The following is a 26,545-nucleotide window of genomic DNA, read 5'->3' as shown; positions in this document are numbered from 1 at the left end:
GTTATTTGGTCATAACAAATTTATGCACCTGTCTAATTTTGTTTTGATGCATATTGCACATTTTCTTCACCATTTTCTGTTAATCCAATAAACCTCATTTCACTACTGAAATATTGCTGTGTCCATCAGTTATTTGATTGATCAAAATGAACTTGCTGATCCAAACACCCACTGTTTTATAAATGAAAATAATGGAAATTGTCAGGGGTGCCTAAACTTTTTCATACCACTGTAAGCAAAGTACTAGAATAAAGGCTCTTACTTTCTACCAATGCTGACAACAGGGGTTTCTACTTTTCTGGTCACTCTGACCTATTTCTAAAGTGTACTTTAAAATAGCACAATCATTTTACAGTGTCACAAACTATTACATATTGTTGTGACAGTGGTGTTTACAAGTGTGAAAGCTGACTAACAAAAAGGTGGTAGATATGTTTCCATTTTGTCTTTTATTTCCTTTTCAACACCAACAGAAACCATTATAGCATCAAAACATGAGATATTACCAATATACAAATTAAAAAGTATGCAACAGAAATAAATCAGGAGAATATATGAAAATTAAAATATTAAAAACACAAAAATATTAAAACGAAGCACTATACCAAGCAATGCCATTACAGTCATCACCATGAATGTTTCGCAGTGCTTAGATTAACTATTTACAACATTCTTTCCTTTCTGGTATAATATTTCCCGATTTAAAATATTCAGCTTTACAATTAACATCCAGCGCTTAAATCACATAGTATCAAAATTATCATTTGATAGTGTTTTGAATCAAGAGGCTCGAGTCTGATGTGCTGTTGCCTCGGGGCAAAGTGTAAGGCAGTGAATGTCACTTTTTCAATACCACTAAGTTAATGTTAAATTAATAGAATAAATTCACTCAACTTTTGCCTCTAACTGAATCACTGCAGGCTCAGCAGAGAGATGGATAACGAGATGCGTTAATTATTGAGTGCAGGAGGTGGTTGGAAAGGATACGGGTTAGCAGCTACAGCCGGAAACCAACTTTTATATCCACTAATGGTGGATTCAAAAATTCACAAATACCATAGACCTATATTTCATTAGAATATAGGTCTGAAGTGACATATATTCTAATGAAAGACGTTTTTCTCTTCACGAAGATGTAAAAGATCATCCTGACTGCATTCATCGTGCATAAAGACTGTGCTGCACTATGTTCACCTGCAGTCAGTCGACTAGAGTTACACCTGTTTGGATTCTGCTCTCAACATAAACATAAAATGCTTAGCGCACATTTAAAAGGCAGCGTTGGGCCTTATGTCATGTGTCCAAAGGATCTACTCAGCTTTTACACCACTGTGCTCTGCCATTAAATATTTAATACCACAACCACAAGCAACTGCAATGTCGGCTGCTGCTAAAACGCATATTAAACCATAGCTGATGACAGTATGAACAATCAGCTCAAATACACTTTGTATTATCTTTTGGAAAAAGATAACAGAAGAGGGACAGGAGGATGGCAGGCCTGCTTCACCACCATGGATCAATGTTTTCTGCTTCAGTGTCCCTTTGAAGCAGCTAGCTTGAAGATCTGTTTCATTATCTTTGGCGACACCTATGGCCATACACCGCAATTACAGGTTTGTTATTAAACCACACTGTGTTAGTGACTTGTGTTCCTTGTGATTTGGCGGGTGAGTCTCACCAGACACTCAGTTCAGAAAACTGTAAAATGCAAGGACTCATTCAGCGATAGATTTAAACGGACCTATTTTAATGAAAATCTTTGAGATTGCCACTTTAACATATATATTTTCTTACTGTACCGAAACACTCTGTCCCTCTTGCGAACCAGCTTTTAATGCCCAAGTGTTTCTATTCAGGATGTGAGTACAGTCAGATTTAAAGCCTTGTTTGCACTGACATCCTTATTTGTCTGTAGTGACCTATGTCCTGACTCACGACTCCTCCAGCAGTGACGCCGTTACAAACTGTACCAGCAGAGGCAGGCTTGATCTGTGCTGCCTGTAACGCCCTTAATTACGGGAATACAGTCCACAGCAGGTCACAGCTGGGCCGGGTCTGCGGGGAAGTGTTGCTTCTTCGGTAATCTGTAATCTGTGTGTGGGTGTTGTTTTTCCGTCAGTCCCTCTGCCCACACTAATGTCTCTGCTACAGCTGTTCTCTCCGAGCTCCACAAACAATAACATTGTGGGAGGAGCTCAAGCCGTGGCCATCAGCCGCAGTCACACTATTACGCTCATGATTCACTTGTTCATATGAATCCCCAACAAAAGATGAAAACATACACAGAATATTTATAACATTTCTGGAATAAGAATTTTCCAACACACTAGTCTTTAAATGAGTTATACCTTCAAGGTCATACAACGTTTAAATAAAAAAAATATTTGCGATTAAATTCTTATATATTAAAATGAAGCCCTGCAATACAAAGGCTCCTTAGTTTTCTTGACTATAAATCAGCTCTACATCTGAAGACAGTGTCTCATTAACTGAAGCTCCCTCTATTTGGCAACGTTAAGAGGCAGAGTTGGCAGAGGGGTGAGGAGGAGTCTGTATTAAGAATCAATATAAAAGCTAAAGAACGAAGGAGGCCATGTTTTTCAGAAGAGGATGGCACTTGTGAACATTTTACATCTGATGGGGTTTTTTGTTTTTTTGCCATGGTGTCTAAAGTGCAGCATAAAGGATGCTGGATGCAGGCACGGTTATTTGTACTGATCCATCGTCATGGATCCATGGATGAATGTAGATATTGTATTTCTGTCAGTAATGGCCTTTATCATAAATGCCCCCGACCTCCCTTCACCCTAACTTTATTTGTAAACAACACGTCCGTCCTCTTCATGCTCCCTCTGTCTCCTCTCATTTCCTCTTTTCCTTGTAAAACACCTCCCTGCAGTCTGCTAGCCGCAATGTCTAAATGTGAAAAAGAAAACCCCAAAAACAGAATCTGATCTTCCGTGCTCAGGTTGGAACGAAAGATCTGATTTGTCACACAGCTGCTAAAAATTCAATATGGGCTACCGGGGGGGTAAAATGACCTTCTGAGTGCACGTCTGAGTCTCAGAACTCGTCGTCAGAGCTGAGCAGCAGGGTCTTTTCGTTGTCCCCGCGAGTGCTGAGGTTACTGTGGCTGCGGGAGAGCGGTGGCCCCCCGCTCCGGTCCAGCGTGGACTGCTGGGTGTACTGCTGATAAGCTGGGGAGAAGTTATGTATGGCATCCTGGACCATGTCCCCTGGATTCATGGTCTCCTTCAGGCTGCTGGAGATGCTCTTCATTGGGGCGCAGCGACCTGGAAACGTGAAGGTGAGACATTAATAAAGAGACACGGAGCAAAGTGGAAGGCGAGGGAGGGAGGGATGAAGGGATGAAATGAAATGAAACGACAGAAACTAAGATTCCATCCAGTTGTCAAGTGAATTTTCTAAATAAATATTTGAAGTGTTGGATAAAAAAAAATACACTTTTGCAAAATGTAATCAGAAGCATGTAAGAAATAAATCTGTTCGCTATGAATTATATAACAGAGCAACAGCGGGTAGTAAGATATTTCTGGAGGTCAAGATGGATGCTAATTCTAACATTTATTGTTAAATAATAAACTAATACAGCTGGACCTGGACAGTGAAGATTTAACATCACTTTCTGCTTCTAATTTGCATCGCCTCAGTTCTTAGCACGCACATTTTTTTTTTTTTTTTTACACACAAATGTTTTCCTGCTTCTAGCAAGCAGAGGCATGTTTGATGGAAGAGGAGAGAGAGAACAAGAGGGGACTCCTGACCCTGGGTAGAAAACATAAACTAAACTAAATTATTCCAGGAGAAACAAAAAGGCAAAATGTTCAAGGGCTGAATTCACTGACGACAAAATGAAAGACGGAGACGAGACAGCAAAATACCCATAATTCTAAATGTATCAATGGAATTCATGCTGGACTTGACAGTAATGAACATATGAGCACAATGAAAACACAGAAAAGCAAATAAAAAGCACTGTAATATACAGGACTGGGGCAGATACAGACGAAAGACAGCTAACGTCAGACCTACCGTACTGTCCATAGATAGGAAATGAGCCTTTCAGTGCAGCGCAGGGAAGAAGAGAGAAAAAGGAGAGAAGGGAGACAATAAGAAAGTCAAGATGAAAATGAAGGAGCAGAAAAACAGAGCAGATGAAAAGAGAAATATTTAAAGATATTTAAGAGCGTGATAAAGATAGGAATCAAAGTAAAGGGTGGGACACAAAGAGTGAGGTCAGATCAGAGACTGTAGAAATCAGACTGTATCAAGAGTCCTGTGTGAATTATACATCAAGATTAGATAGAACATTAAATTAATCTCCCAAACAGGCAAACTATTCATTACCAATCATTAGTCATTATCCACACATTTATCTTTACTTCTCCAACCTCAAACCAAGATGAACGACACCGGCTTCTTAATACCCCAAACATGCACTTCCTTTACCGTATGAGTCCAGTCTTTTATCCATGTAGACTTTGTAAGTAAAGGCATGGCGCAGAGCGACAGCAGCAAAGAACATCTCGATGCAGATGATGAAGTTTTGGTAACCGGCAGCAACTGTTCCCTCGCCCACTGAGAAGTCAGCAGAGCTGATCTGAGGGATGGCTCCGCACTTCTCCAGGATGGCCAGCAGCATCCCTGAATCACACAGAGAGAGCCAGAGTGAGAAAAAATAGAAATCACACACACAGAGGAATTACACAAGAAGTTTTCAGCCACATTTTTCCTGTGCAATTTGAATTTTTTGCGCAGGAGGAAATTAAAATTAAAACCCGCTGCCACAAGAAGTGACGACAGACACGGGCCACAAAAGGAAGTAAAACTCAGTAAGTGATGAGGTTACAGGACACGTTTCACCCTCTTCTTCTGGGTTTATTTCTGGCACAGCGATGCAGCATCATAGCCCACAACCCAACAAATGAAACACACAAATTGCAGCTGCGAAAACACCACGCTGAGAAAACAAATGAATTCATAAAGGAAGCAAAGCTGTCTCTTAATTACACTCTGTAATCTGGTTGCAGCCACTAGAATATTTCACTTAAGGAGCAAATCCTTTGGAAATACACTTCAAATGTAAACAATAAAAAAAACATGGTACAAGCAGCTGGACAAAATAAATAGACAGCCACATGTACTGTTTTCTTACCCTGCCAGAAGGAGAGGAAGATGACCGACTTGACCATGAAGAACTTGAGCACGGGGCTGTATGGGACGAGCAGTTCACGCGTGGCGAAGTAGAAGAGGAAGAGAGCGTAGAGCGACAGACTGACGGAGATGTTGTAGATGATGGTCACGTACAGGTAGCCACTAGCAACACTGGAGGAGAGAGGCATTTCAGTGTAATGACCAGACTGCACAGTGGAGATAACAGGAGACTTGAATTTATATCTTTTTGAAAACGACCACTCGTTTAAAGATACGAATACTCTGCATTCAGAAGGTTGGACTCTAAAGACTTTTGGCTGGTGTCGGTCCGTGACGCAACACAGCGAGTCAGAACACGAGGAGTCACTGCTCAGAGCTCAAACGTACTTAAAGTCTCCATCTCTGTATTTCCCAAAGGCCTGAAGAATGACGGTGATCACTGCCATCAGGGGTTTCACCACACAGAACTGGAGAGTTGCCTGAGGAGGCAAGAGTGAGACAGGTCGGGAGGCGGAGGAGGAAACACGGTAGGAAAACACAATGAGTACGTCAGAAGAAATAATAGTTTGACTCATAGGTACAGCAGTCTTTACTAATTCTATAAATCGAGTATAAAGCTTCTGACAACAACCAGTTTTCAGTGACTAGCAATACTAATGATATCAACATTAAATCAATGAGTCAGTGGAGGAAAGTGGATCCCTGTCATACTATATGGTAATGAATAAAATGGCTGCCAGTGGTTAACAGCAAAGTGATCTGTGTTGTATTTGTATGATCCAACGTGCTGTAGCACTGGTGTGGACAGTCTTTCTGTGAATCTCAACACTAAAACAAAGTGACACCGCCATGTGAGCGATATTACGCAACGTACGGCAAAATGGGCAAAGAGGGTGTTTGGTACCTGTTTGCAGAACCTGAGGAAACCAATGGAGTAGGTTTTCCCCCACAGACAACAGGTCCCGTACACACAGCTGGACCTACAGTGAAGAGCAGGTTCATACAGGTCAGGATAGATAGGACAGGTATGCAGGTTATTTGAACCATATGAATAGAACGGGAAAAACAGGGATGATGAGAACAAACGGGACTTACTCGATAGGTTTCCCTCTGATCTCAGCCATGATGGCACTCTCTCCTCCCAGATACTCATAACACAGACTCAGGAAGTTGTAGATGACAAAGGCTGCAGGAAAAACATGTTACTGGTTTTTTTTTTTAAGGTGACCGCTGGTATTTGTAAAATCACACAGACACTTGAAAACCCTGGATGTTTCCAACAACATATTGATGCACGACGGCTATAGCGGCTGTGGTTTAATTACGGCGATTCAGTTTTAGTTATACATACAAGTGTTGTTAACACTCGGTCATGATTACAGTTATGTTTTGCTGATTCTTTCTTTCAGAGCTGCTGAGCTTTCCATTTCAAGGCAGAAAGGTGAGTCATCCCCATCAGCAGGCTTGGAAATGACGGGGTAATGGTTGTGAGTGAGGTGGTGTAATTATATGGTGTACAGTAGCTCTCTGGTGCTGAGGGCTGAGCATGGGACGCCTGTGGAAACATTACTGAGGAAAGCTCACAGTCATGTCACACAATAGAGTCACGTAAGACAAGTGAAGCAAACACACTGACAGTAAGGCATCAAAGTCCCTACATTGGTTTACCTGTCCGCTTCTGTATTGATTTCAAAATTCTTTAATTTGTTTTTAAAGCACTTCATGGTGTTGCACCAGGAGACATGTCACGTCAGGCTTAAGGCTTACGAACCAGCGCTGCATCTCAGGTCCTCCGGAACAAAAACCTTCAGCGGGGCAGTTTTCAGCTTTTATGCCCCGAGCTGATGGAACAGTTTCCCAGAGGACCTGAGACTCGAAACTTACCTCCTCAGCCTGGCTTTTCATTTAATATAGTTTTAGTCATTAGTCACTTTATTTTACTTACTTTTTTTATTGCAATTATGTTCAAAATTGTATTTTATTCTATTTGACCTATTCTTTAATTAATCTATTTTATTATATTTTACCTACTTTATTAACTTTTTTTTTGCTCATGTTATTAAAGCTTTTTAAATCTATTATTGTATCTCATTGTCGGCTTGTGAAGCACTTTGAACTGCACTAACCTGTTTGAAAAGTGCTATACAAATAAAGTTTGATGAATTGATGTGATGTTTTGTGTTTCTCTTCCTCAGCTACACCAGGCGTTTCCCTAATCCCTTCTATTCTATCTGATACATAATCAATGCAGCCAGCGACACTAGTTGTTTTAGCACTAACCTGACAAATCTAGACTGTGCATTAATACGCAATGGATGGTGTCTATTCATAAATGCAATGATACTGACATACCTGCTCTCAACTCTGAAACCCATCCTTCTCACATACAGGCAGTTCACCCAAATAAGTAAACAGGACAGTTACAGCATATGTTGTGTACTGGTTAATAATATATTGGCTATTTAGCAGAGAAGCAACATATAATTGAAATGAACCGGACTGAACTGCACACTGATCCCAGTAATGTGTCTCTGAGCAGAATGTTTTCTCGTCTGCTGCCCTGGGTGTTCTCAGGCTAATTTGAGGGTAACCCACACACACCAGCTCCCCACTGCCGCAGCTCTCTTTTCTGTTGAAAGTGGCTGAGTTTAAAAGTAGCACACTGAGTGACAACCCCTGCCAGAACACAGTCAGCACGGTGCCGGCTTTGTTAATGTAGCATTATTACTGACACTGGACTTTTTTCAGTCTAAAATGTTCTGCCGCTGCTTTTAGCCCCGAAAGGACCGGCAGTATGAAAGATGACAATAATCTGAACATGCATTCTGGGAGTATAAATATCCTGAAGTGTTAACAATAAGAGCAACAACGCATAAATGTCTCATCGATCTAGATCCTCCAAGTCAAAACTGTCCTTTACTCAAGAACAATAACATTTACTTTTAATGTGCTATTCATTCATTAGATGATTTGGATGAAAACAGTGACCATCACAAGTTCTGGATCCAAGGCCCTCAAACTGAGTATTAAACCAACAGTTCAAACCCCTCCAAGTCATTCATTCCTGCACCATTTTAAAAATCAAAATCACTTCAAATCAAGACCTCAATAAATTTAAATTAAGACCGAACAATGTGGAAATGATTTCTCACTTTTGTTTTTGCTCTCCTGTAAACACTGTTTTAAAATAGAGGCGGAGTAGAAAATTCAGATCTAAACACCTGCAGCAGCACATGTATTAAAGAACCACACCACTCATTTTGCATGTTGGTAGAAATAACTATTACTTCCTATCATTGCTTAATATTTTCTAAATCCTACGACAGAATTTGAGATGAACTTTTAAGTAATCAGAGGAAAAATAGCATCTGTTCTTATATACCTTATATACCTTACAGCCCCTCCCTGTCGACCCGTGGAGAAAATGTGTGTGTAAATGTGTGTCTGTTAAGAAAAGTGGAACAAGTGACATGAAACAGCAACACCATCATTATTAATACTGGCTTTGTTTTTTCTGCCAGTCTTAAACACACTATCTACAAATGTAATACCTATAATAAATTTATGGTAAATAAAAGACATTTTCAGACCTTATTTTCCTACTTTTAAAGATTTTTTAACGACCCGCAGGAATCCTGATTACAGGCTGGTGGGACAAAGAGCAACGTTGTGGTTTATCTGTTCACAAATGAGACGGCTTTTAAAAAAGTCTTCCCAAGGATTTGCTCGTTTTCATACAGTTGCTAGGTAACAGGTCTCCCCCTCCCCTGCAATCCCAACAGGCCGCAGAGACATGAGAACAAAGATGGCAACCTTTTTAAATGAAGACACTGCAAAGGCCATCTGCCACTGGGGTATCACCACACATAAATTCTCACACCCTTGTTTCTACTGGGAATCAAAAGACACACACTGGAACACTCTCAACACTGTGGTCAACACTGTGGTCAACACCGGGCTGCAGCGTGCCCGTCAAATATGGCGGCATACAATACAGACTGCAGCAGAAAATGCTAGTGTACCAGTTCACTGCACCGTGTTTCTCCATCCACTCACCTTCGTAGCAATCTCGCACCGTGTCAAAGTACACGTAATACTCCTCATTGGTGAAGAAAAGGAGGCTGAGCCAAGAGTCGAAGGCGTAGATGGGGACTATGAAGAGGATCCGAACTATGTGCCTCTGTTCATTTGGAGAGCTGTAGTAACGTAGGTGCATGTAGATCTTAAAAAGAACAGAGAAAGAAGAGGTGAGAAAAAAAAAACAGGATCCATCAAAAATAAAGAAGCGATAACAGATATCAGATATGCAAGAACATGATTTTCACAATTCTCCCATAAAAGACACAATTATCTGACCAGAAGCGTGCAAAGATTAAATAACACGAGTGCCTACACTTACATGCTTTAACCATCATTTACTTACTGCTACTATTTATATTAATTCTGTGATCTTTTTATGATTCTGTCACAAATTTGGTGCAGAAATGAGTCACTGCCAGAGCGTGAAGCTGCGATGTCTGCAGACATCAAACACTGTTCCAGTTGGTGATAATTATACGTCCATGTGTGTGGATGGTGACTGAATTGTAGCTGCTGTTTCGGATCCACAATTGTCCAGTAGATTTAAAACAGCAGGTTTGAACTTTTCACCTAACTTTTTCCTCGTCTACATCAGCTGTCCAAAAGTTGCTAAGGCAGCAGCTGGAACATTTTTTCTTCATGGCCTCATATTGACTCACTGGGACTCTGGTTTTGCGATAGAGCTGCTCATTCTAGGAACACTGCGTAAGCTAAAACGTGAAATTAAATAATCGAAAAAGGAGGGAGAGACAGACAAGACGATGCACTGAAACACAGTCGTAGATGCATATACACATTCACATGAGAACATCTGTTCTTATACAAACGCACAGAAAAACAGTTTCTGCATTTTCAACGTTTCCAAAAAGTGACCTGTTTATTTAATCAGAGAGCACCAACTGTGATGCAGTGTCCCACACTGTTTTGCACAAGTTCAAATTAAAAACTACCTAAAAACAAATGTGTGTGTGAAACCACAGCTCAGATAATAAATGGGTTTGCAGACACTAACTGCTACCTCATGAAACCTGCATGTGTGTCCTCACCAGGCTTTAGTCTGCCTGTACAGGTCACAATACAGCCAGTATACATTTGCCTGAGTCGTGTGTGACTGCAAGGTGTGTGTTGCGTGCGTGCAATGACATTGGGGTTGTTTCAGGTAATTGACACTGGGGCTTTTAAAACTCCTATTCAGAGCAGCAGACGGCAGGAAGGACAGGGTGGGCCTTTGTCAGCAGCACCTCTGTCTGCACCATCCGGCTCCTTTCCACTCACACAATGCCCCACCTATCACCTTTCCTGGACGGCAAACAGACACACACCTTGGGTGAAATAACAAACAGTGGGTGACAACACAACACACCAAGCAAGATAGTGCACTTTGCTCACAGGGCTTGTTGCTAGGTTACCCTCCTCTGCATGCACACATATACACACACACACACACACACACACACACACCCATTCCCTGGTCTTTGATGATGTCGTCGTTGAGCACCTGTTGCCAGAGTGACAGAAGGCTCTTCTTTAACCGTGTACGTTAAGAGCAGCAGCAGACAATGGAAGAGCAATCATTAACCTGAGGGCTGATGAACCAACACAAACAGGACAAACAGCATGTATCCACTGTACTGCATCGCTAACACTTAACATTTCCATTCTCTAGAGATTTTAAACATCATTGTTGATATTACACAAGAAGCTAAAAAACAAAAACAGACAAGCAGCAGTTCAGGAAGTGCTCACTAAGGTCTTCCCGTACTTCCCCTACAGCTACACTACCTGATGTGTTTATCCCATGCTGGGTGTGTTTCGGAGGCATAAACAACTTCAGTCAATCAAACTCCCTGGTGGCCTTTGGGTTGCGGGCGCCCACCATGAACTCAAACATCTGAAACAACCCAATCTCCCCCTTTCCAATCAGTTCCTATCATCTCTCCCCTGTCAAGCTACCAAAGGAAGACACAAAATGCCCAGATAATAAAAGAAAAACTCAAATCAAACTCTTTAAAGCTTGATGCTTGTGGCTATCTAAGAAAGGCAAACTTTAGGTAAGAAGCCCTATTACTCATGTGTTACAACTATTATCTATCTAAAAACAGTATTATCATTCCAGCATTTGTCATTCATAAGAGGTGGGTTAATAAAAAACCCCAGATTTTTTTTCCTTACATTTCACACAAACACCAAATATGTATGAAACATAAATAGCCTCACGTAATTGGTTATTGCTAAAGGAAGCCTTCTCCCCGCAGGACACAACACCTGTGCATGCATGTGTCTGGTGGGTGCATGTGCAAATAAAAAGCCTTAGCTTAACAGGAGCTCGTGGAAAAGGAGCCACCTTCACTACATGAAGGTTAAAGAAAAAGAGGGGGAACAGTGGGTAGAGCTGACAGACCATGTGCCAGATTTAGGTTTTGTTCCAGTCCTCTGACTTCTAGGCTAGAACAGATGCAAACACTCATTTACACTTTGTATTAAGTTTGTATCAAGTCTTATCCAGAGAGGCATGTAATGAGTAAGGACATCGGGCTTTAGTATCTTGCTTAACAATACTTTGACTGCATTCAGATTGATACTGGCGCAGTGTAAATAAAACACTTCTTTCATTTCAATAAGACCAAAGCATTGACAACTAGGTGTCCCAGGGAAAAACCTGGGGTGTATTACTCTAACTCCATGTCTTCTCTTCTACATGTGTATTGGTGGACAACATAACATAGTTGTGGAGAGAGAACCCTGAAATCTTCAAGTTATAGGTTTAGTTTCAATCCTCTGACCAGCTGCATCCACCAAATGTCAGGATCTTCTTACCTGGTGACACGTGATAAGAAGAGCTGTCCAAACAAAGAAACCCGATATAGTTTGAGCAGTGGAGGTCATGAGGAAAATTGGCTCTTCTTGTGTGAACACTGGGGCTTCTGGTACCAAGGAGGAGTTGGATCCTTGTGGGGCCACAGTGGCTGGGGACCCCGGGGCGAAGCCGACTGGAGAGTCATTCCCCAACCTCTCCGACAGGGGTATGTCTCGCCGCCAAAGTTGACTCATCTGTATGAAGAAAGGGTATAGAGCAGATTTCATCAGTGAAGATGCTCTTTATGTAAATCAGACATATTTAGCTTAGACTTTAAATCAGTACTATGTTTATTTAAGCAACAATCGGTCAGTAACAATCAGCAGTGAGAACTCATATCTGTTATAAAGCCTGAATGAAAATGTGCAAGTGCATTGCAAAAGGCCTGCGTAGTCTAAGACCTAAATCTCAAGCCAACATCCATGTTAGAATGAGAAAAGAGAAGACGATACAGAGCAAAGTAGGACAGTGCACAGATCTACACTGTCTATCCACAGACAGACAGATGAAGGGAGATCAAGGCAGAGGGAGTGTAAAGAGGAGGAATAAGGTAGGTGGGTGAGAAGAGGCTGATAAAGAGTGTAAAAACCAAACACCAGCACACGGTGGGGGGGTGGGTGGGGGGTGGGCTGAATCAGTCAAACACAGCGAATCAGTTTGACAGCAACGAGCTGAGGGCTGCTGACCCAATTTCTCCCCTTCTTTTTCCCTGTGCCTTCCTCAGGGCCGGAAGACGTGTAGTGCAGCTAGAAACGGCGCTAAACACAAACATATTTCTTCAGAGTGGTGAAACACCTTTCCACAAATCCAGAGGTAGAGATTGGAAAGACTGGAGACACCGAGAGGCTTTAGGTATCATATTTTGGGCTTCACTTTTTCTCAATATCCATTGTTAAAAATAAAGCCAACTGCACGGAACTGAACGGTGCGAAACCAACTGAGTTGTCTTTATTAGGTATGTGCTATGTCAGTGCTAATGCTTACACTGCATTTGTGCCCCATCAGTGGAAAGGGAAGATATCACGCCCATTAGAAAACCCCCCCATTCCTCAAAGTATCAACAATGACCTATAATAAGTGTAAATAAGAAAAGTGGTGTGTAACACATAAGTAAGCTGCACAGATTTGGACAAATAAAAACAGTACGGGCCAAACCGGATCTCACAACATCAAAACCATCCAAACTACGCTTTGTGCCCCCCCCCCCCATGAAACCACTGCAGATCTCTGAGTACTGCCTTCTCTTCAACTGCATCAGTGTCTTGGTGTGGATACCAGGAAGGCGATAATCTGATCATTCACAGAAAACTAATTTCACAATGACTTTCACCCCCACTTCCCCCTGTGTACCAGCTAAATATAGGTTCAATACTGGAACTCAACGTGATCACGGATAACTCGCTGCTTGCCAGCTAACAGAAACTAGAAACACATCAGTGAGCGCGTCAGAATATGCTTGACTATTAAGAAAAAGAAACTGCAAGGTAATCAAATTAGGACAGCATAGACAAATTCTACTTTCTGCATACATGGACTGTACCAGGGAGACATAGCTATAATATCAATATACTGTTTTTCACATTTTGAAATTGGTGTAATAAAAGACTGTGCAAGATATCAGCCGTTCTAATTTGTTTCCTTTTCTCTTATTTACTACAAAGCAATCACTCAGCCAAACATCTCACACAATGATTTCTGATACAAGAGCCAGTTCCACATAACCATGCATTTTGATTCGATCAACTTCAAGTAGACTATTTAGCAGCTGTGTAATGTACCACACACTGATATTGAGGTAAAGGTCTTACCATTTACCATGGCACCTTTTTTCTCATATTGCCTGATAAGTAAGCAAATGGATTATCTTTATTTATTTACCAAGCAAGAATGGATGTATGTAAATGAGTCAAAACAGTTTGTCTTTATTAAAGATTTTAAAAATAATAATAAGAATGTTCTAGGTATTCTCTGAGAAAAAATGAATATGGGGTGAGGTCTGTTTTTATTATACAGGCGCACTGGCGATGATCACAAGCACCAGCCTCAGCTACACCTACAACAACAGGGCTCGGTGCTTCCCAGTGGGCCACAGACAAGAGAGAGAGAGAGAGGCAACTCATCAATCCTGTTCACTGCACCCGTGGGCAGGTTTCAAAACATGCATTGTACTTTGACCTCAATCGAATCAGCGGTGTTTGTGACAGACCATCATAAGTCCCCAGGCTAGGAGAGCTGCATCACACATACTGTAAAAGCATCAGGCCATTAAGGTCGTGTTCAATCAGAGGCAGTGAAAACAACTGGGCTACTTAGCATTGACCACAACTCGTTTTAGTTGAGCTGAGTGGAGCTGTAACAAATCACTCAAAATAACGACAGAGCATGTTCAACCTCTCTAACAGTGTACACACAAAGCCGTGCTGCGTTTTTAGAGAAAGGGTGACATCATATGTAATGTAAAATCAGCTGGGGGGGGGAATATTTACCTCAGCTGATTTTAATAGTGCGTTGAGACCGGCTACGAGTTGAGAAAAACACACTAAACAGAAAATAATGGTAGCCGTTGTTCAGTGTTCATGACTCCATCCTGCTGCTTTACTTACCTCCGCTGCAGTTGTTTGATCAGCGCTGGTTTGAATCCAAGCATCAATTTAGCTCATCATCTCAAGGCGACCGCAAACCTCCTGGAGTTCAAAAAGTTATTTGGGCCAAGCGCTAACCTTCAGACTACAGCCAGCCACTTATTGTGATCACTGCATCGTTGTTTGAACCCCGGAAACCTGTCTCTTTTTATAAAGCTGGAAAGTGTCGGCAGCTGAGCCGTAACTACGCCGAGCGCTGTTAGCTAACGTTAGCTAGCCTCCCTAGCCTGGCGCTAGCTTGCTGTGGATTCTCCCCGTAAAGTCAAAACACAGAAATATAACACGATTTAAAGAAGCGACACAATTACAATGTTTAAAAAAAAAGTCTACAACAAATTATCTTGCCATTTCCCATCCAATGCTGATGAACCAGATACCGTTACTTCATCCACATCACCACCAACAGTTCACTGTACGGACAGCAGCAGATGCCAGTAAGTACTCCGCTCCTGGCGCATGCGCAGTCACGTCGTTTTAATTTTCAGGTACTTTGCCATTAAACATGATATAAACTTTGTACAGGGAAGTGCACTACATATGCTGTTGTGTTTGAAACCCACCCGAAACAAACAAAAAAACAAACAAAAAACAAAACAACAAATACAAAAAGAAAAGAAGTTTATAGTTTATGAACTCACACAGCAAAAAGCAAGAAGCAAAAAGTTGTGAGCAACGTTATTCATTTTTATTACTTCATAAAATATACACAAATACTGTTGTAAATAAAGTGTGTTAAAGAACTGTACAAGCTATCAGTACACAATACATAAAGTGAAATCCCCATTGCCACAGCCTCTTCTATACCATCCCCAACCCGACAGTTACAATGCCACTGGGTCATGGTGGCCTGTACAAAGGTAATTACACACAGTATACTGCTATTTACACATCCCTGCAATTGCATCAGCTGTTTTCTTCTGAATGACATCATCAAGGTTGCTGGAGGTTAAAATTGAAAGGTGACATCAAACTATTGGTGTATCATTTTTGCAGAAGGAATATTGAAAGCCCTATGTATTACATGGAGGTGGACAGACAACCTTTGAGGCGTAACAGAAGAACAAAGAGATGATAAATGATAAAGATAATTCTAATAAGTTATAGGACAATGAAATGAAACAGAAATAAGAGAATAAAGAATGGAAAGTTATTTCTGACAAATAAAAAATAGTTTAACATAAATACTAAAGAGAACAATGATAAAAACAATCTGCATACAAACACAAACAACGACAACATGAATCTTGTATTCTGAGCAGGGATTCACCGTTTCACTTTCTCACACACACACTCTCTCACGCGCGCGCACGCACACACACACACACACACACGGAGACAGACACACACAAACACAAACACACAAAATGTCGGATGACCCAGCTGGCAAAGCAACAGTAGCCCATCCCACAATACTAATAGCTAAACTTCTGAACCCAGCCCCTATTTTAGTCATTAGTATGCATTTTTCTACTTTACATCTTAAAACAAATAACCACATTTTGGCTTTACATCAAAATAAAAAAAAAATATTTACAGTGAAGTAAACATTTAAAAAAAAAAAAAAAAAAAAAAAAAAAAAAATCATTGGATGCCCCACCCCCCAAATGTAATCCCTATCAGAGCCTCCCCACTCCCCAATAACCTCCAATAACAAAAGAATAAAAAAGGTAACATTAAGAAGTATCATAAAAATTGCAGCCACTATTTGTTAGCCAAAATGGGCAGCTATGGTCTCTGGTCAAATACTCTGAGAATTTCCTGAGGAGCTTCCCTCAAGACTTGGGAGTGCGTCTTTGCAATATCTATGGTCATTCTTCACCTTACCCGCTCACATTAAAATCGAACAAAAACACAATTTAAAAACAGGCAAAATATAAGGGCGGTGGAGGTTTTGGTGGCTGAGTTTTGAGGGACAGTACATCATCACAACATAGATGGATGAAGGGCAAGCAGGGACCAATTGCTACTTCACCAGAGACATTACTCTACAACAGCTAAAACATCACTTACTTATCCTTTCAAAGTTATCTTTCTTTTTGTCCACTACCCTCTCACCTATCTCTCCCCACCGACCTCTTCATCTTTTAGCTGTTACTTCTTTCAAAAACGCAAAAGAAAGAAAACCCATAACAAGCTCCAATCTAAGATGTCCTCATGAAAGATAAAAAGAGACGACATTCACTGAAAAGTTGTTTTTGCTGTGTTAAAACTGAAAAAGATAAATCTTTACTAAGCCTATATCAATCACAAAGTTGACCTTTGAGGAGAAACATGCGTGTGTCCCCGATACCTTTTTGCTTCTTTGATGCCAAAAGTTCCTTCACATTTGTCAGACAGAAGGTATTGAGGGAATGCTTCAAGGAAGAGGGGAGCAGGTATGAGCAACCATGGAGTAACAATGGTGTAGCACTGTCCTTCATTTGCTTTTTGTGATCCAGGGTTCAGCAAAGAGGGTTCATGAAAGAGTGCATGTTGGATGCTGTCATGTACTTCCCTGGATCCTTTAAAAATGTACTGTCCTTTTCCAAATATCCACGTGTCCATTGGCAATTATCTTGAAATAAGACCAGGTAGAAAATAAAAGGAAAACAAACCGGAGCGAAGAATATACCTTGCAGCCCTGCAACAACAAGTACATTGTTAGTTATCAGCAGAGAAAGCAACGTACTGGTGATGTATTTCTGCGGTCGGCACGTGAAGAAATGAGTCAAACTAGACCTCACCTGTCAGTTTCATGTGCATGCAGAGCCAAAGAAGTCTACTTTCCCATGTGCTCGAACGGCACGCTGACCTGCAAAACAAAACAGAATTAGACTCAAGAGGAAGAATGCTGAAAAAGAAAATGCTGTCGTAATATTAATTCAGTCCAAATCACCCACTCCTCTTGTCTTTGTGAGTCCAACTTTACAGCTACAGTTGAGTCACATCACTCAGAAAGAGGTGGAGGTCCTGCTGTGTGTAAAATGTTTTTTCCAGCATAGGCGGGTTTTCTCACCTGTGATGTGGAAATTCTGGACTGGTCGTGACGGGCTGTGAGGTCAGAGGACGATACGTTTGCAGGAGCCCCACGGTGAAGCCTCATGCTCACCTTCCTCTCCCTCTCTGCACGAGAAATTGCACGTGGCGACGTGTTGCCTAAAATGATGCATAAAATTAAGAGCTGACCACATCTGATGCAGATATTCAAGAAGAAAAAAATATCAGCTACCTGTCTTTTAATAACAGAATATTGTTATGAAATGACAGGTAGCAGGAGTTTGAGACTTCAGCAAGAACTCACCAGACTGCTGGATCCGTGAGGCAGGGTTAGAGATGGCCTGCTCTGGCCCGTTCCTGACTCTGTTGGGAGCTCCAGGGTTGGGACCTGGAGGGAGGCCTCGCGATGCAGACCCCCTGGGGGCTCCTCCGATCCGCTCATCCCTCTCATCTCCCGTTCTCCTCTCCCGATCCCCGTCCTCAGCTGTCCGACTGGCACCCTGATGGATGAGAACAGCCACATTAAAGCTTATCCATTGACCAAAAAAACAAAAAAAAGCTTTAAATTATCTGTACTATATTGTAAGCTGTGAGATTTATGAGCACTGTGATGAAAAAGAAACAATACTTAAAACACTTTGTCATAAACTTACAAATTTGAGCATGTTCCAGTCAAAGACATAATCATAGGAGAAGCCCTGTCGGTGGAACAGATTCCTGAAGAGCTGTCGTAGGTACGAGTAGTCTGGCTTGTCATCGAAACGGAGTGAACGGCAAAAATTCAGGTATGTGGAGAACTCAGCTGCAGGAGAAACAGTAATGAGGACAAACTCAGATTACACACAAACACAACATCACTGAATGGGTAGTAACCTCCGACTTTGTGATTAGATAACATGTGCATTGTTAGGGTTCAATTCCATACGGAGGAAACCCAATACAGCAGCTGCAGATAATGTCACAACCCAGGGTATGTTGCAGCCCCAGTTCACAGAGGCGACACAGAAACTTCACTTACAAGGATATCCTTTGCAAAGAACCTCGATGGGCGTGGACATTTTCTTCTCACTGATTCGTTCGTACTTCTGTCTCTTGGTCGCAGCCTTGAGGCCCTGCCAGGGGAGGGAGCCCAGGTTGAAGTACATGAGCACATAGCCGAGAGACTCCAGGTCGTCACGCCTGGACTGCTCTGTGGACAGAAAGCACGGACAGTTCATGTGAGAGTGAGTGAAAAAGCTGAGGGATATCCACTTAGTTCCATAACAAAAGGACCATTGACCCAGACCCTGTTTACAGTTTTTAAAAGATAAAACCCCCGACTTCTTCAACCATGTGTCTCTAAGGAATTATAGCAAGTTACAGGGTTTAGTGGTTTGTAATGGACACAGTTAACAGATGAATAAAATACAGCTCATGTCGTCAAAAACTGAAAAGGCCTATGGGTTTTATTCAGCAGACTTTTTGTGATACTGGGTTGTAGTGATCTTGTAAACTGGGAATATGTCACAATTTAATTTCCTCCACATGATTGCAGATGGAAAACTAAAAGAAATATAATTAGTTTAGCCATATATGTGGCTCAACTATTCTATTCAATATTACCAATTACAAATATCGATGTGTGAAAGATAATGGTAGCGTAATGAGGTCATTTTTTTGCATGATGTGTGGTTTGCATTTCATCCAGACTGCTCATTTCCTGATGACATAAATAAATAATGTGGCACTTCTTACTGCGGAGCTTGTGTCGCCTGTTAATCAGACAACACTTGAAATGAACCTTGTTTATTGAGGTAAAATAACAGCTGTTTCTATAAAACACTATTTTAAGTGTAACCAAGGTACGGACATTACAGCACTTACTGGTTGATTAAGTTTCACATTCAAATTGGTGCATTCATACTTTAACACTCAAAACACTGACTTCTGAAACTGCTAAACTTTTACAACAGAGACAGTTATATCCTTTCAGAGCTTGAGCTCATGTCCTGAACCATCCGTCACTCTCACCTTTGTCCCTCCAGTTAGTATCTAACCCAAAGTCAATATTATAAAACCCAAATACATCAGAGATAAATAACTTGCTGGGTCTGCAACTGTTCAGCTAGTACACTGTAATGAGATAGGGGGATGTGTTTAAATGGTTAGCCATATAAAAATGCTCTGCAGCACGTCTTATAGAACATTACACTGAAATGACAACACCACCACCACAGGCCTGTTTTCTATCCCACTTGGCATTTCCTTTGTTTTCTCCATCGTGAGCTCTGTTCCTTTGCATCCGCTAAACAATCTGATAAGGTGTGTATAAACAAAAACACTGATAAAGAGAGGAGGAACGTCGAAGATCAAACAGAGTAGAGCTAGCTGAGCACCAGTAAGAACTACAGATTAAAAAAAAAAACAAAACAAAAAAAACAAAGCAATATGTTCTTCCACAGAAGGGATAAAACTGATTAAAGTAAAGATTCCAGAGACAACTGATGACTGGCTGGCTGATGATCTCATCATAAGCCAGCTCCGATGCATCACACATTAAACATGGCGTTTAGAGGCGGCTGTCAAAGTGGAGCAAGTGTGTCACCCTGATGGAGCAGAAGACACGCGACTTGAGCTGCCTGTCACTCATGGCACCAACGAACGGTTACAAATCTCATAACTTCTTCTCCATTTGACTGCAGGACTGTTGTATTTCTTTCTGCTTTAGTCTAGATTATCCACTTTCAGACACTTGGACCTCAGTGGCATGGCGGCTAGACACAGAATGTAAACAAACACGAATCACAACAAGTCTAATAAGGGCTTTCTAGTACTAACAGAACTGCCTGAGAACATGTGACTGCAGTACTGTGTTGTGAGGAACCTTATCCAATCTAATCTAGCACCAGTTCTTGATACCCCACATGCACACACACACCATCAAAAAACAGTAGGCAAATCAGTTTTCATCAGCGATCCACCTTACCAATTCCAAGATGTGTGTTGATGGAGGCGTAGCGTGCCGTGCCAGTCAGGTTCTTGTTCTCCCTGTAGGGGATGTGCTGGTGTGTGCGGGCATCACGGTACTTTTTGGCCAGGCCGAAGTCAATGATGTACACCAGGTTGCCCTTCTTGCCAAGCCCCATTAGGAAGTTGTCAGGCTTCACATCCCGATGGATGAAATTCTTGGAGTGGATGTACTCAATGCGACTGATCTGCAGAGCACAGGTGAGACAAAGAGTGATCAAACTGTCAGGTTTCTGCAACACAGAACATGGCGGAGGCATGAATAGAGTTCACATCGTCACATTTTACATGCTGTCAGGCCAGCGCTTTCCTTGTGTAGTTTTCTAAGTTCACCAAGCAGCAGTAAGAGCACTCAATGCATCAATACCTTGAACAAACTAAAGCAAAGAGGTCAAGGGAGGACAACAAGATATATGGAGACAGGACAAGAAGGTGATGACCCCAGGCTTTAAGTGGAGAGTCATACACCCATATAGAGGACTGACACAGCAACTTGGCTGCAGTTAGAACAAAAGGTTTGATGAGTTGTGCTTGAGAGAGCGATCCATGAAATGAAATATCTAGGCCAGGACAGGCCAAGCAGAGGCCAGAACTCTGCAGCACAGTGGATGCACGAGAGGAGCGGAGACCAAAACATTTATAATCTTTAAGCAAGCCTTAGGGGAATCATGTCCAATGTTGATGTACATGAGCCTGCACCAACAAATAAGTTATCCAGGTCATGCACATGACCCAGTAGGATTTAAATACTACATCTCTGTAATCTGCTCATAAACAGAGCAGTTTCGTAAAGTGAGATCTTAAGTGAGGGGACTGTGAAAGTGCCCTAATTATAACCGCCCTAGCTTCATGCAGAGACAGGACATACCATCTGGTCTGCCAAAAGCAGGACGGTCTTCAGGCTGAACTTCCGGGAGCAAAAGTTGAAAAGGTCCTCCAGGCTGGGACCAAGCAGCTCCATTACCATCACGTTGTAGTCTCCCTCGGCACCACACCACTTTATCGATGGAATTCCAACTAGAATACAAGTTTGTTCAACCTGTTATTACTGGCACAGCTACAATTGATATTGTTTGGCATGTAGCAAATATTATGTGATACACAAATCACATTTTAAACCGAGTGAGTTTTACACAAGATAATTACATAGAATTAGCCTTTCTCAACTGAATTAAGATGGAATTACATGTTAAAAAGTTGAGAAAATAACAGTCCTTCAGGCATTTGTCGAAAGAATTCATTGCACATATTTCCTGCAGGCTTAGTCTGGTATCTGCATCAAGAATATTATCTGTGACAAAAAAAATTTGATAAGGAATGCGTTGAAAAATCTTGCAGAGCATGTCAAAGCTGTATTCACTTCTTACCTCCTCCTTGCATCATCTTGTAGAACTTGCTTTCAATGTGCAGTTGTGGGTGTTTGGTCTTCACACATTCAAGCTTGATGGCTACCTCCTCACCGGTGGCAATGTTGGCACCTGAGGACACACACAGACACACAGACACAGACACAGACACACACACACACACACACACAGAGACAGACAGACAGAGACACAGACACACAAAATAAAAATACAACCACAGATGTAAGAGCCAGTGATGGATGAACATGAAGGAAAATCAGATTCAGTGCCCCAATTAAAAAGGCAAATTAATGGTATAGTATGAAAATAGACTGTCTAGCAACTAATGTGGAAAGAACCTGAACACAGGACAAAAATGGAAAGTTGGGTAAGTCATGCAAAAACAGAAAAACTTTGTCTATTTCCACTTACCAAGGTAAATGTCTCCAAAAGAACCACTCCCTATTTTTCGGCCGAGCCGGTACTTGTTCCCCACTCTCAGCTCCATGGTTTCAAGTCGTCACTGTCACAAACAGACAAGCACAGCTACGGTTAGAGGAAGGCAAATGACACATGACACCAGGCTGGTTTGCCTGCGCTGCACCTCTTTACTCTCACCACCGACTCTGAAACATCATAGAGCAGTAAAACTCAACTGAATATAACAAGACTGTTTCCTGGACTTTCCCTGAGCGGTAGAATGAGATGAAAAGATATCCTCAAGAGCCAGTCAGCTGCTCACATGATGAACGTCAGTGGCAGACATGCTGAACTGACCACGTGTTTGTGTGAGAATGTAGCCTAAGCAGGGCTAGTTGATCAGCAAACAGCTGTCTGGCCTCCAGAAACACACGATTAGATGTGTAGGGTGGCTGAGAGGGGGAGGTGGTTGCATTGAGATCCAGCAAACACAGGGAAAGGAGGAGAAAGAAATACAGCAACAATGAAGGCTACACAGACATGCTAGTTGCTGCTTGGAAGAGGAGTGGATCAGAATCGACGGCTGCATCAGGACTGCGACTTAGCACACACACATGCACATGCACACACACGAGGAAATGAAGTGTATCTTCTGAGCTGAACTGCACGTGACGCTGGAGCAGGATCATCATTTATTTAGCACTCGCCCCTACCACGCCACATTGTGCAGCCACTGCAAAAGCAAGACTAAGCTCTCCACTGTTCTGCGCTGGCACTGCCAAGGGAGGGAAGGCATGAGCAGCCGCGGAGCGCTGGCTTGACTTTATCTGTGTCAAGGCCCTCAGACAATTCTGTGCAATGAACTTCAGAAAGCAAAGTGCTGCAGAGAACGCATCAGCGCATTTATCAAAGAGATTTACTTCCTAACCAGCAATTTTGGGTACACCATGTAAACAAACGGTGCCCTTTATAGTAACAGTGGCCCCTTGTTCCAAATGTAGCACAGCTGTGTCTTCAAATAGCACTTCTAGTCAGGCTCTGAGCTATCAAACAAGTTCATGTCACGTGCCCTATTGACAATTCACCAGGGAAATATATGAAATCAACCGTGTCATCTTCCTGTGTTGCACTTTGAATGATCTGAATCTACGTGCTCTATAGACATGAAAACAGTCTCATGACGACATGACGACAACTCAGAGAAATTTCAAAACAAAGCGTTCTCAGACAACCTCAGTTTTGCGGGCGCGCCAAATCAAGCGAGCAAGAACAGTCATCACATCTGCAGAACTAGTCCTCTGTATTCAAGCTGCTTACATCCAAAACAGCCTTTATCTCAACATACATAGTTACTTTGCTCGACTGTAAACGGTGGAATAAATAAACCTACAGCTGAAGACACCAGCTCTGTTCTAAAACAACAGTTATGTCTTTCATCTTGGATAATCTGATCTTGTTAAACAATTACAACTTGAACAACTTGCCTCATTTTAAGTGAAAACATCAACTGACCCAAAATACTGTAAAAACACAGGCCCTGCACCTCTTTGTCAATTGTAGCTGATGAGAGGACGGCCTGCCATGGTAGATGTGACGGAGGCAGATGGATTTGGGTTAATAAAGGGTTAGGTTTGTCTCATGTGATGCCATCAGGAACCTGATTTAGGGAGGGCCACACTGTGCTGTACGTGCCATTGATTAATTACTGCTCCTCTAAAGACTGTGCCCATATGGTTTTCAGTTGCCTAATGTGTTCTTTCTAAAAAAGATTTACTAAGGGAGGAGTTGGTATTTGCAAATACGAGAATGACACTTGAAGAATGTATAAATTTGTGTTTTAAAATTGGCCTGTGTAAAGAGTAGCAGGTGGTAACAGTCTGTCAAGAGACTCCATGTGCTATTATGGTAGTAGTCGCCTAAAAGACAGTGGATTGGTTAAAGCAATGCTACAGCACATAACTGTAGGGTCGGGAGGGGGGGGGGTCGGTTGTGGAGTCAGGATGTCCCAAAGTGTGGTAATTCTGTACGTCTTTACATTAGTCAGACGCACTTGTGCAGAAAAAGGTTCCTGCGTGGAAGTGACAAAATAAGTCCGAGAGAAAAACAAGTGTCAGAGACTCGAGGATTTCACAATCACATGAAGAACTGAGCACTGCTACGCCTCTGGCACTCAGGCAGCTGTCACTCCACAGCCAACTCGTGTGTTACAGGGTCGACACCAAACCCATGCTTTATTATAACAATAACTCAACTGAAATATTATTATGCGTTTTGTTCGGGTAATGTAATGGCAGATGTCCCGGTTGTATTTTTATATCCTGGTTGCAAATCGGCGAGACACGAGTCAATTAAGATTAACGTTACTAGAGCATAATATCTGCTATAATATTAAATTTAATGGCATCTGTTAACAGTTATAATGTTCAGAAAGACCCCCTTTGTATAAATTACAGACGGTAGTAACGCTAGTGTGAGAATAAATAAATACCAAGCGCGAGCATTAACGTTAGTAAAGTGTTAGCTGCTAAGAGTAAGCTAGTGGAGAAACGTTAACCGAACCGTGATACGTACTGCACCATAAATGTGTTCAAAATTAAAAGAAGCTGTAAATGTGTGGTTATATCGCACTTCGCCACATTTTGTATTATAGTTACAACCGCACCCATGTACCGGACTAGCCTGTGTAGATAGCCATCCTTACTACTCGCCCCCTCCCCCTCTCCCGTAAGCCGTGAATACGAGACTCTAATTCGGCCGAATCAGGCCCCTTTTCCCCCTTGGTTTCTCCGGTTCCCCGACCCAACACTCACCCGATATTGGGTTCGTCCGATAGCTGCTTCGGTGGAGGTTCTGATCCGATGGTTGTCAGTCGGACAGGGGCCTGGGTAGAGGAGGATGGGAGCGGATTCTGGCGGCTTTCATACCCCCAGCTCTTAGCTCTGTTGTCGGTTGCACTCCCTGTTGATAGTCCCTGAGAAGCTCCAGCAGCACGAGCGGCCGTTCTCCACTCGAGTCTGTCTCCCCCTCTCGTTACTTAACAACACGCCCGTTCACAACGTCGATGATGTCATTCCCTGGATGTCAGGGCACAGTCATTAAAGAAAAACGTCACACGCAACTGCTCCTTCCTCCATAAAATGATTGACCGGTGATTAATTTGTGTATTTGATTTATATATTTTTTTAATTATTTAAATTTGTTATCATTATTACATCTACTTTTTGTATTTTATGTCATTTGATGGGTTTTCTATTTGATTGTTTATATTTTTCTCTGTACACACACACACACACACACACACACACATATATATATATATAAAAATATATATATGTTAAATAATTGTGTATATGTATATGCATGTATGTATGTGTTTGTATACTTTTGCATATTTGATATACCTCATGTCTGAAATTTGAATTTGTGCAATGTTCAATAAAAAGGAGGGAATAAAAGCAAATATATATATATTATATATATATATATATATTCACTAATTATCAAGTTTGTAATTGTTATTTTTGAGTTATAATTCTGTTTACAAAGTGAATCTGGGTGTGTTGCTTATGTTTATCATGCAGTACAGTAACAAACATATCAAGTTTTAATATCAGAAAATGTAACAACAACAATAAAAATAATTATAATATTTTGTCCACTTGTGGTCAATATTTGTCAGTTGGTACATGCCAAGTGTCTCCCACATGATGTCCTGACAAGCATGAAATCTCACTTTTCCTGCAGTACACACCTGCATCGTCTGTGACTCAATTTGAAGCCCAAACTATCCAGGATTAATGGTCCTGTCACAAAGTGTTGAGAAATCCTTTAAATCGGGGCTTTTATCTCTGGACAAAAGAAGTGGTCTGTAATATTGTTTCTGTGGGGAACGGTACCCACTTCACACAGTGAGAACTCACAGTTGCACCAGAGAAGGAAAATAATTTCATACAGTAAGCAGTGGCTTACAGCAGGATGACGTGGGTGTTAAATAGGATTGGTTTGTGGATGGTAATGAGAGGGTGACAGATGGACATCCT

At 41.6% G+C, this 26,545-nt stretch overlaps 2 protein-coding genes across 4 annotated transcripts; both read right to left on the bottom strand.

The window, feature by feature from the left end:
- Positions 1 to 440: 440 nt before the first annotated feature.
- Positions 441 to 15,209, bottom strand: LOC111238111 (transmembrane protein 184B-like). Of its 3 annotated transcripts, none has more exons than XM_022767512.1 (10): positions 14,719 to 15,209; positions 12,076 to 12,309; positions 9,235 to 9,400; positions 6,274 to 6,364; positions 6,083 to 6,158; positions 5,566 to 5,657; positions 5,180 to 5,349; positions 4,474 to 4,668; positions 4,057 to 4,083; positions 441 to 3,296 (listed from the first exon to the last, which is right to left on the bottom strand). In XM_022767512.1, the coding sequence occupies exons 2-10, from the start codon at positions 12,307 to 12,309 to the stop codon at positions 3,067 to 3,069; spliced, it is 1,281 nt and encodes a 426-aa protein (XP_022623233.1). In that variant the 5' UTR covers positions 14,719 to 15,209; the 3' UTR covers positions 441 to 3,066. The 3 variants fall into 3 exon arrangements, with proteins under 3 accessions (XP_022623233.1, XP_022623232.1, XP_022623236.1); XM_022767511.1 differs by having other exon boundaries at positions 15,103 to 15,187; XM_022767515.1 differs by lacking the exon at positions 4,057 to 4,083 and having other exon boundaries at positions 15,103 to 15,187.
- Positions 15,210 to 15,427: 218 nt separating this feature from the next.
- Positions 15,428 to 25,518, bottom strand: LOC111238112 (casein kinase I). The gene is made up of 11 exons (XM_022767516.1): positions 25,316 to 25,518; positions 22,518 to 22,608; positions 22,107 to 22,217; positions 21,608 to 21,756; positions 20,699 to 20,927; positions 18,752 to 18,922; positions 18,387 to 18,535; positions 18,038 to 18,233; positions 17,753 to 17,892; positions 17,481 to 17,548; positions 15,428 to 17,377 (listed from the first exon to the last, which is right to left on the bottom strand). Exons 2-10 carry the CDS (start codon positions 22,591 to 22,593, stop codon positions 17,516 to 17,518), a joined length of 1,254 nt encoding a protein of 417 aa, XP_022623237.1. The 5' UTR covers positions 22,594 to 22,608; positions 25,316 to 25,518; the 3' UTR covers positions 15,428 to 17,377; positions 17,481 to 17,515.
- Between the last annotated feature and the right edge of the window lie 1,027 nt (positions 25,519 to 26,545).

The sequence above is a fragment of the Seriola dumerili genome, unplaced genomic scaffold (genome assembly GCF_002260705.1).
Source record: "Seriola dumerili isolate Sdu_G_001 unplaced genomic scaffold, Sdu_1.0 BDQW01001191.1, whole genome shotgun sequence".
NCBI classification, from domain to species: Eukaryota; Metazoa; Chordata; class Actinopteri; order Carangiformes; family Carangidae; genus Seriola; species Seriola dumerili.
This window is presented reverse-complemented; position numbering and strand designations above follow the sequence as displayed.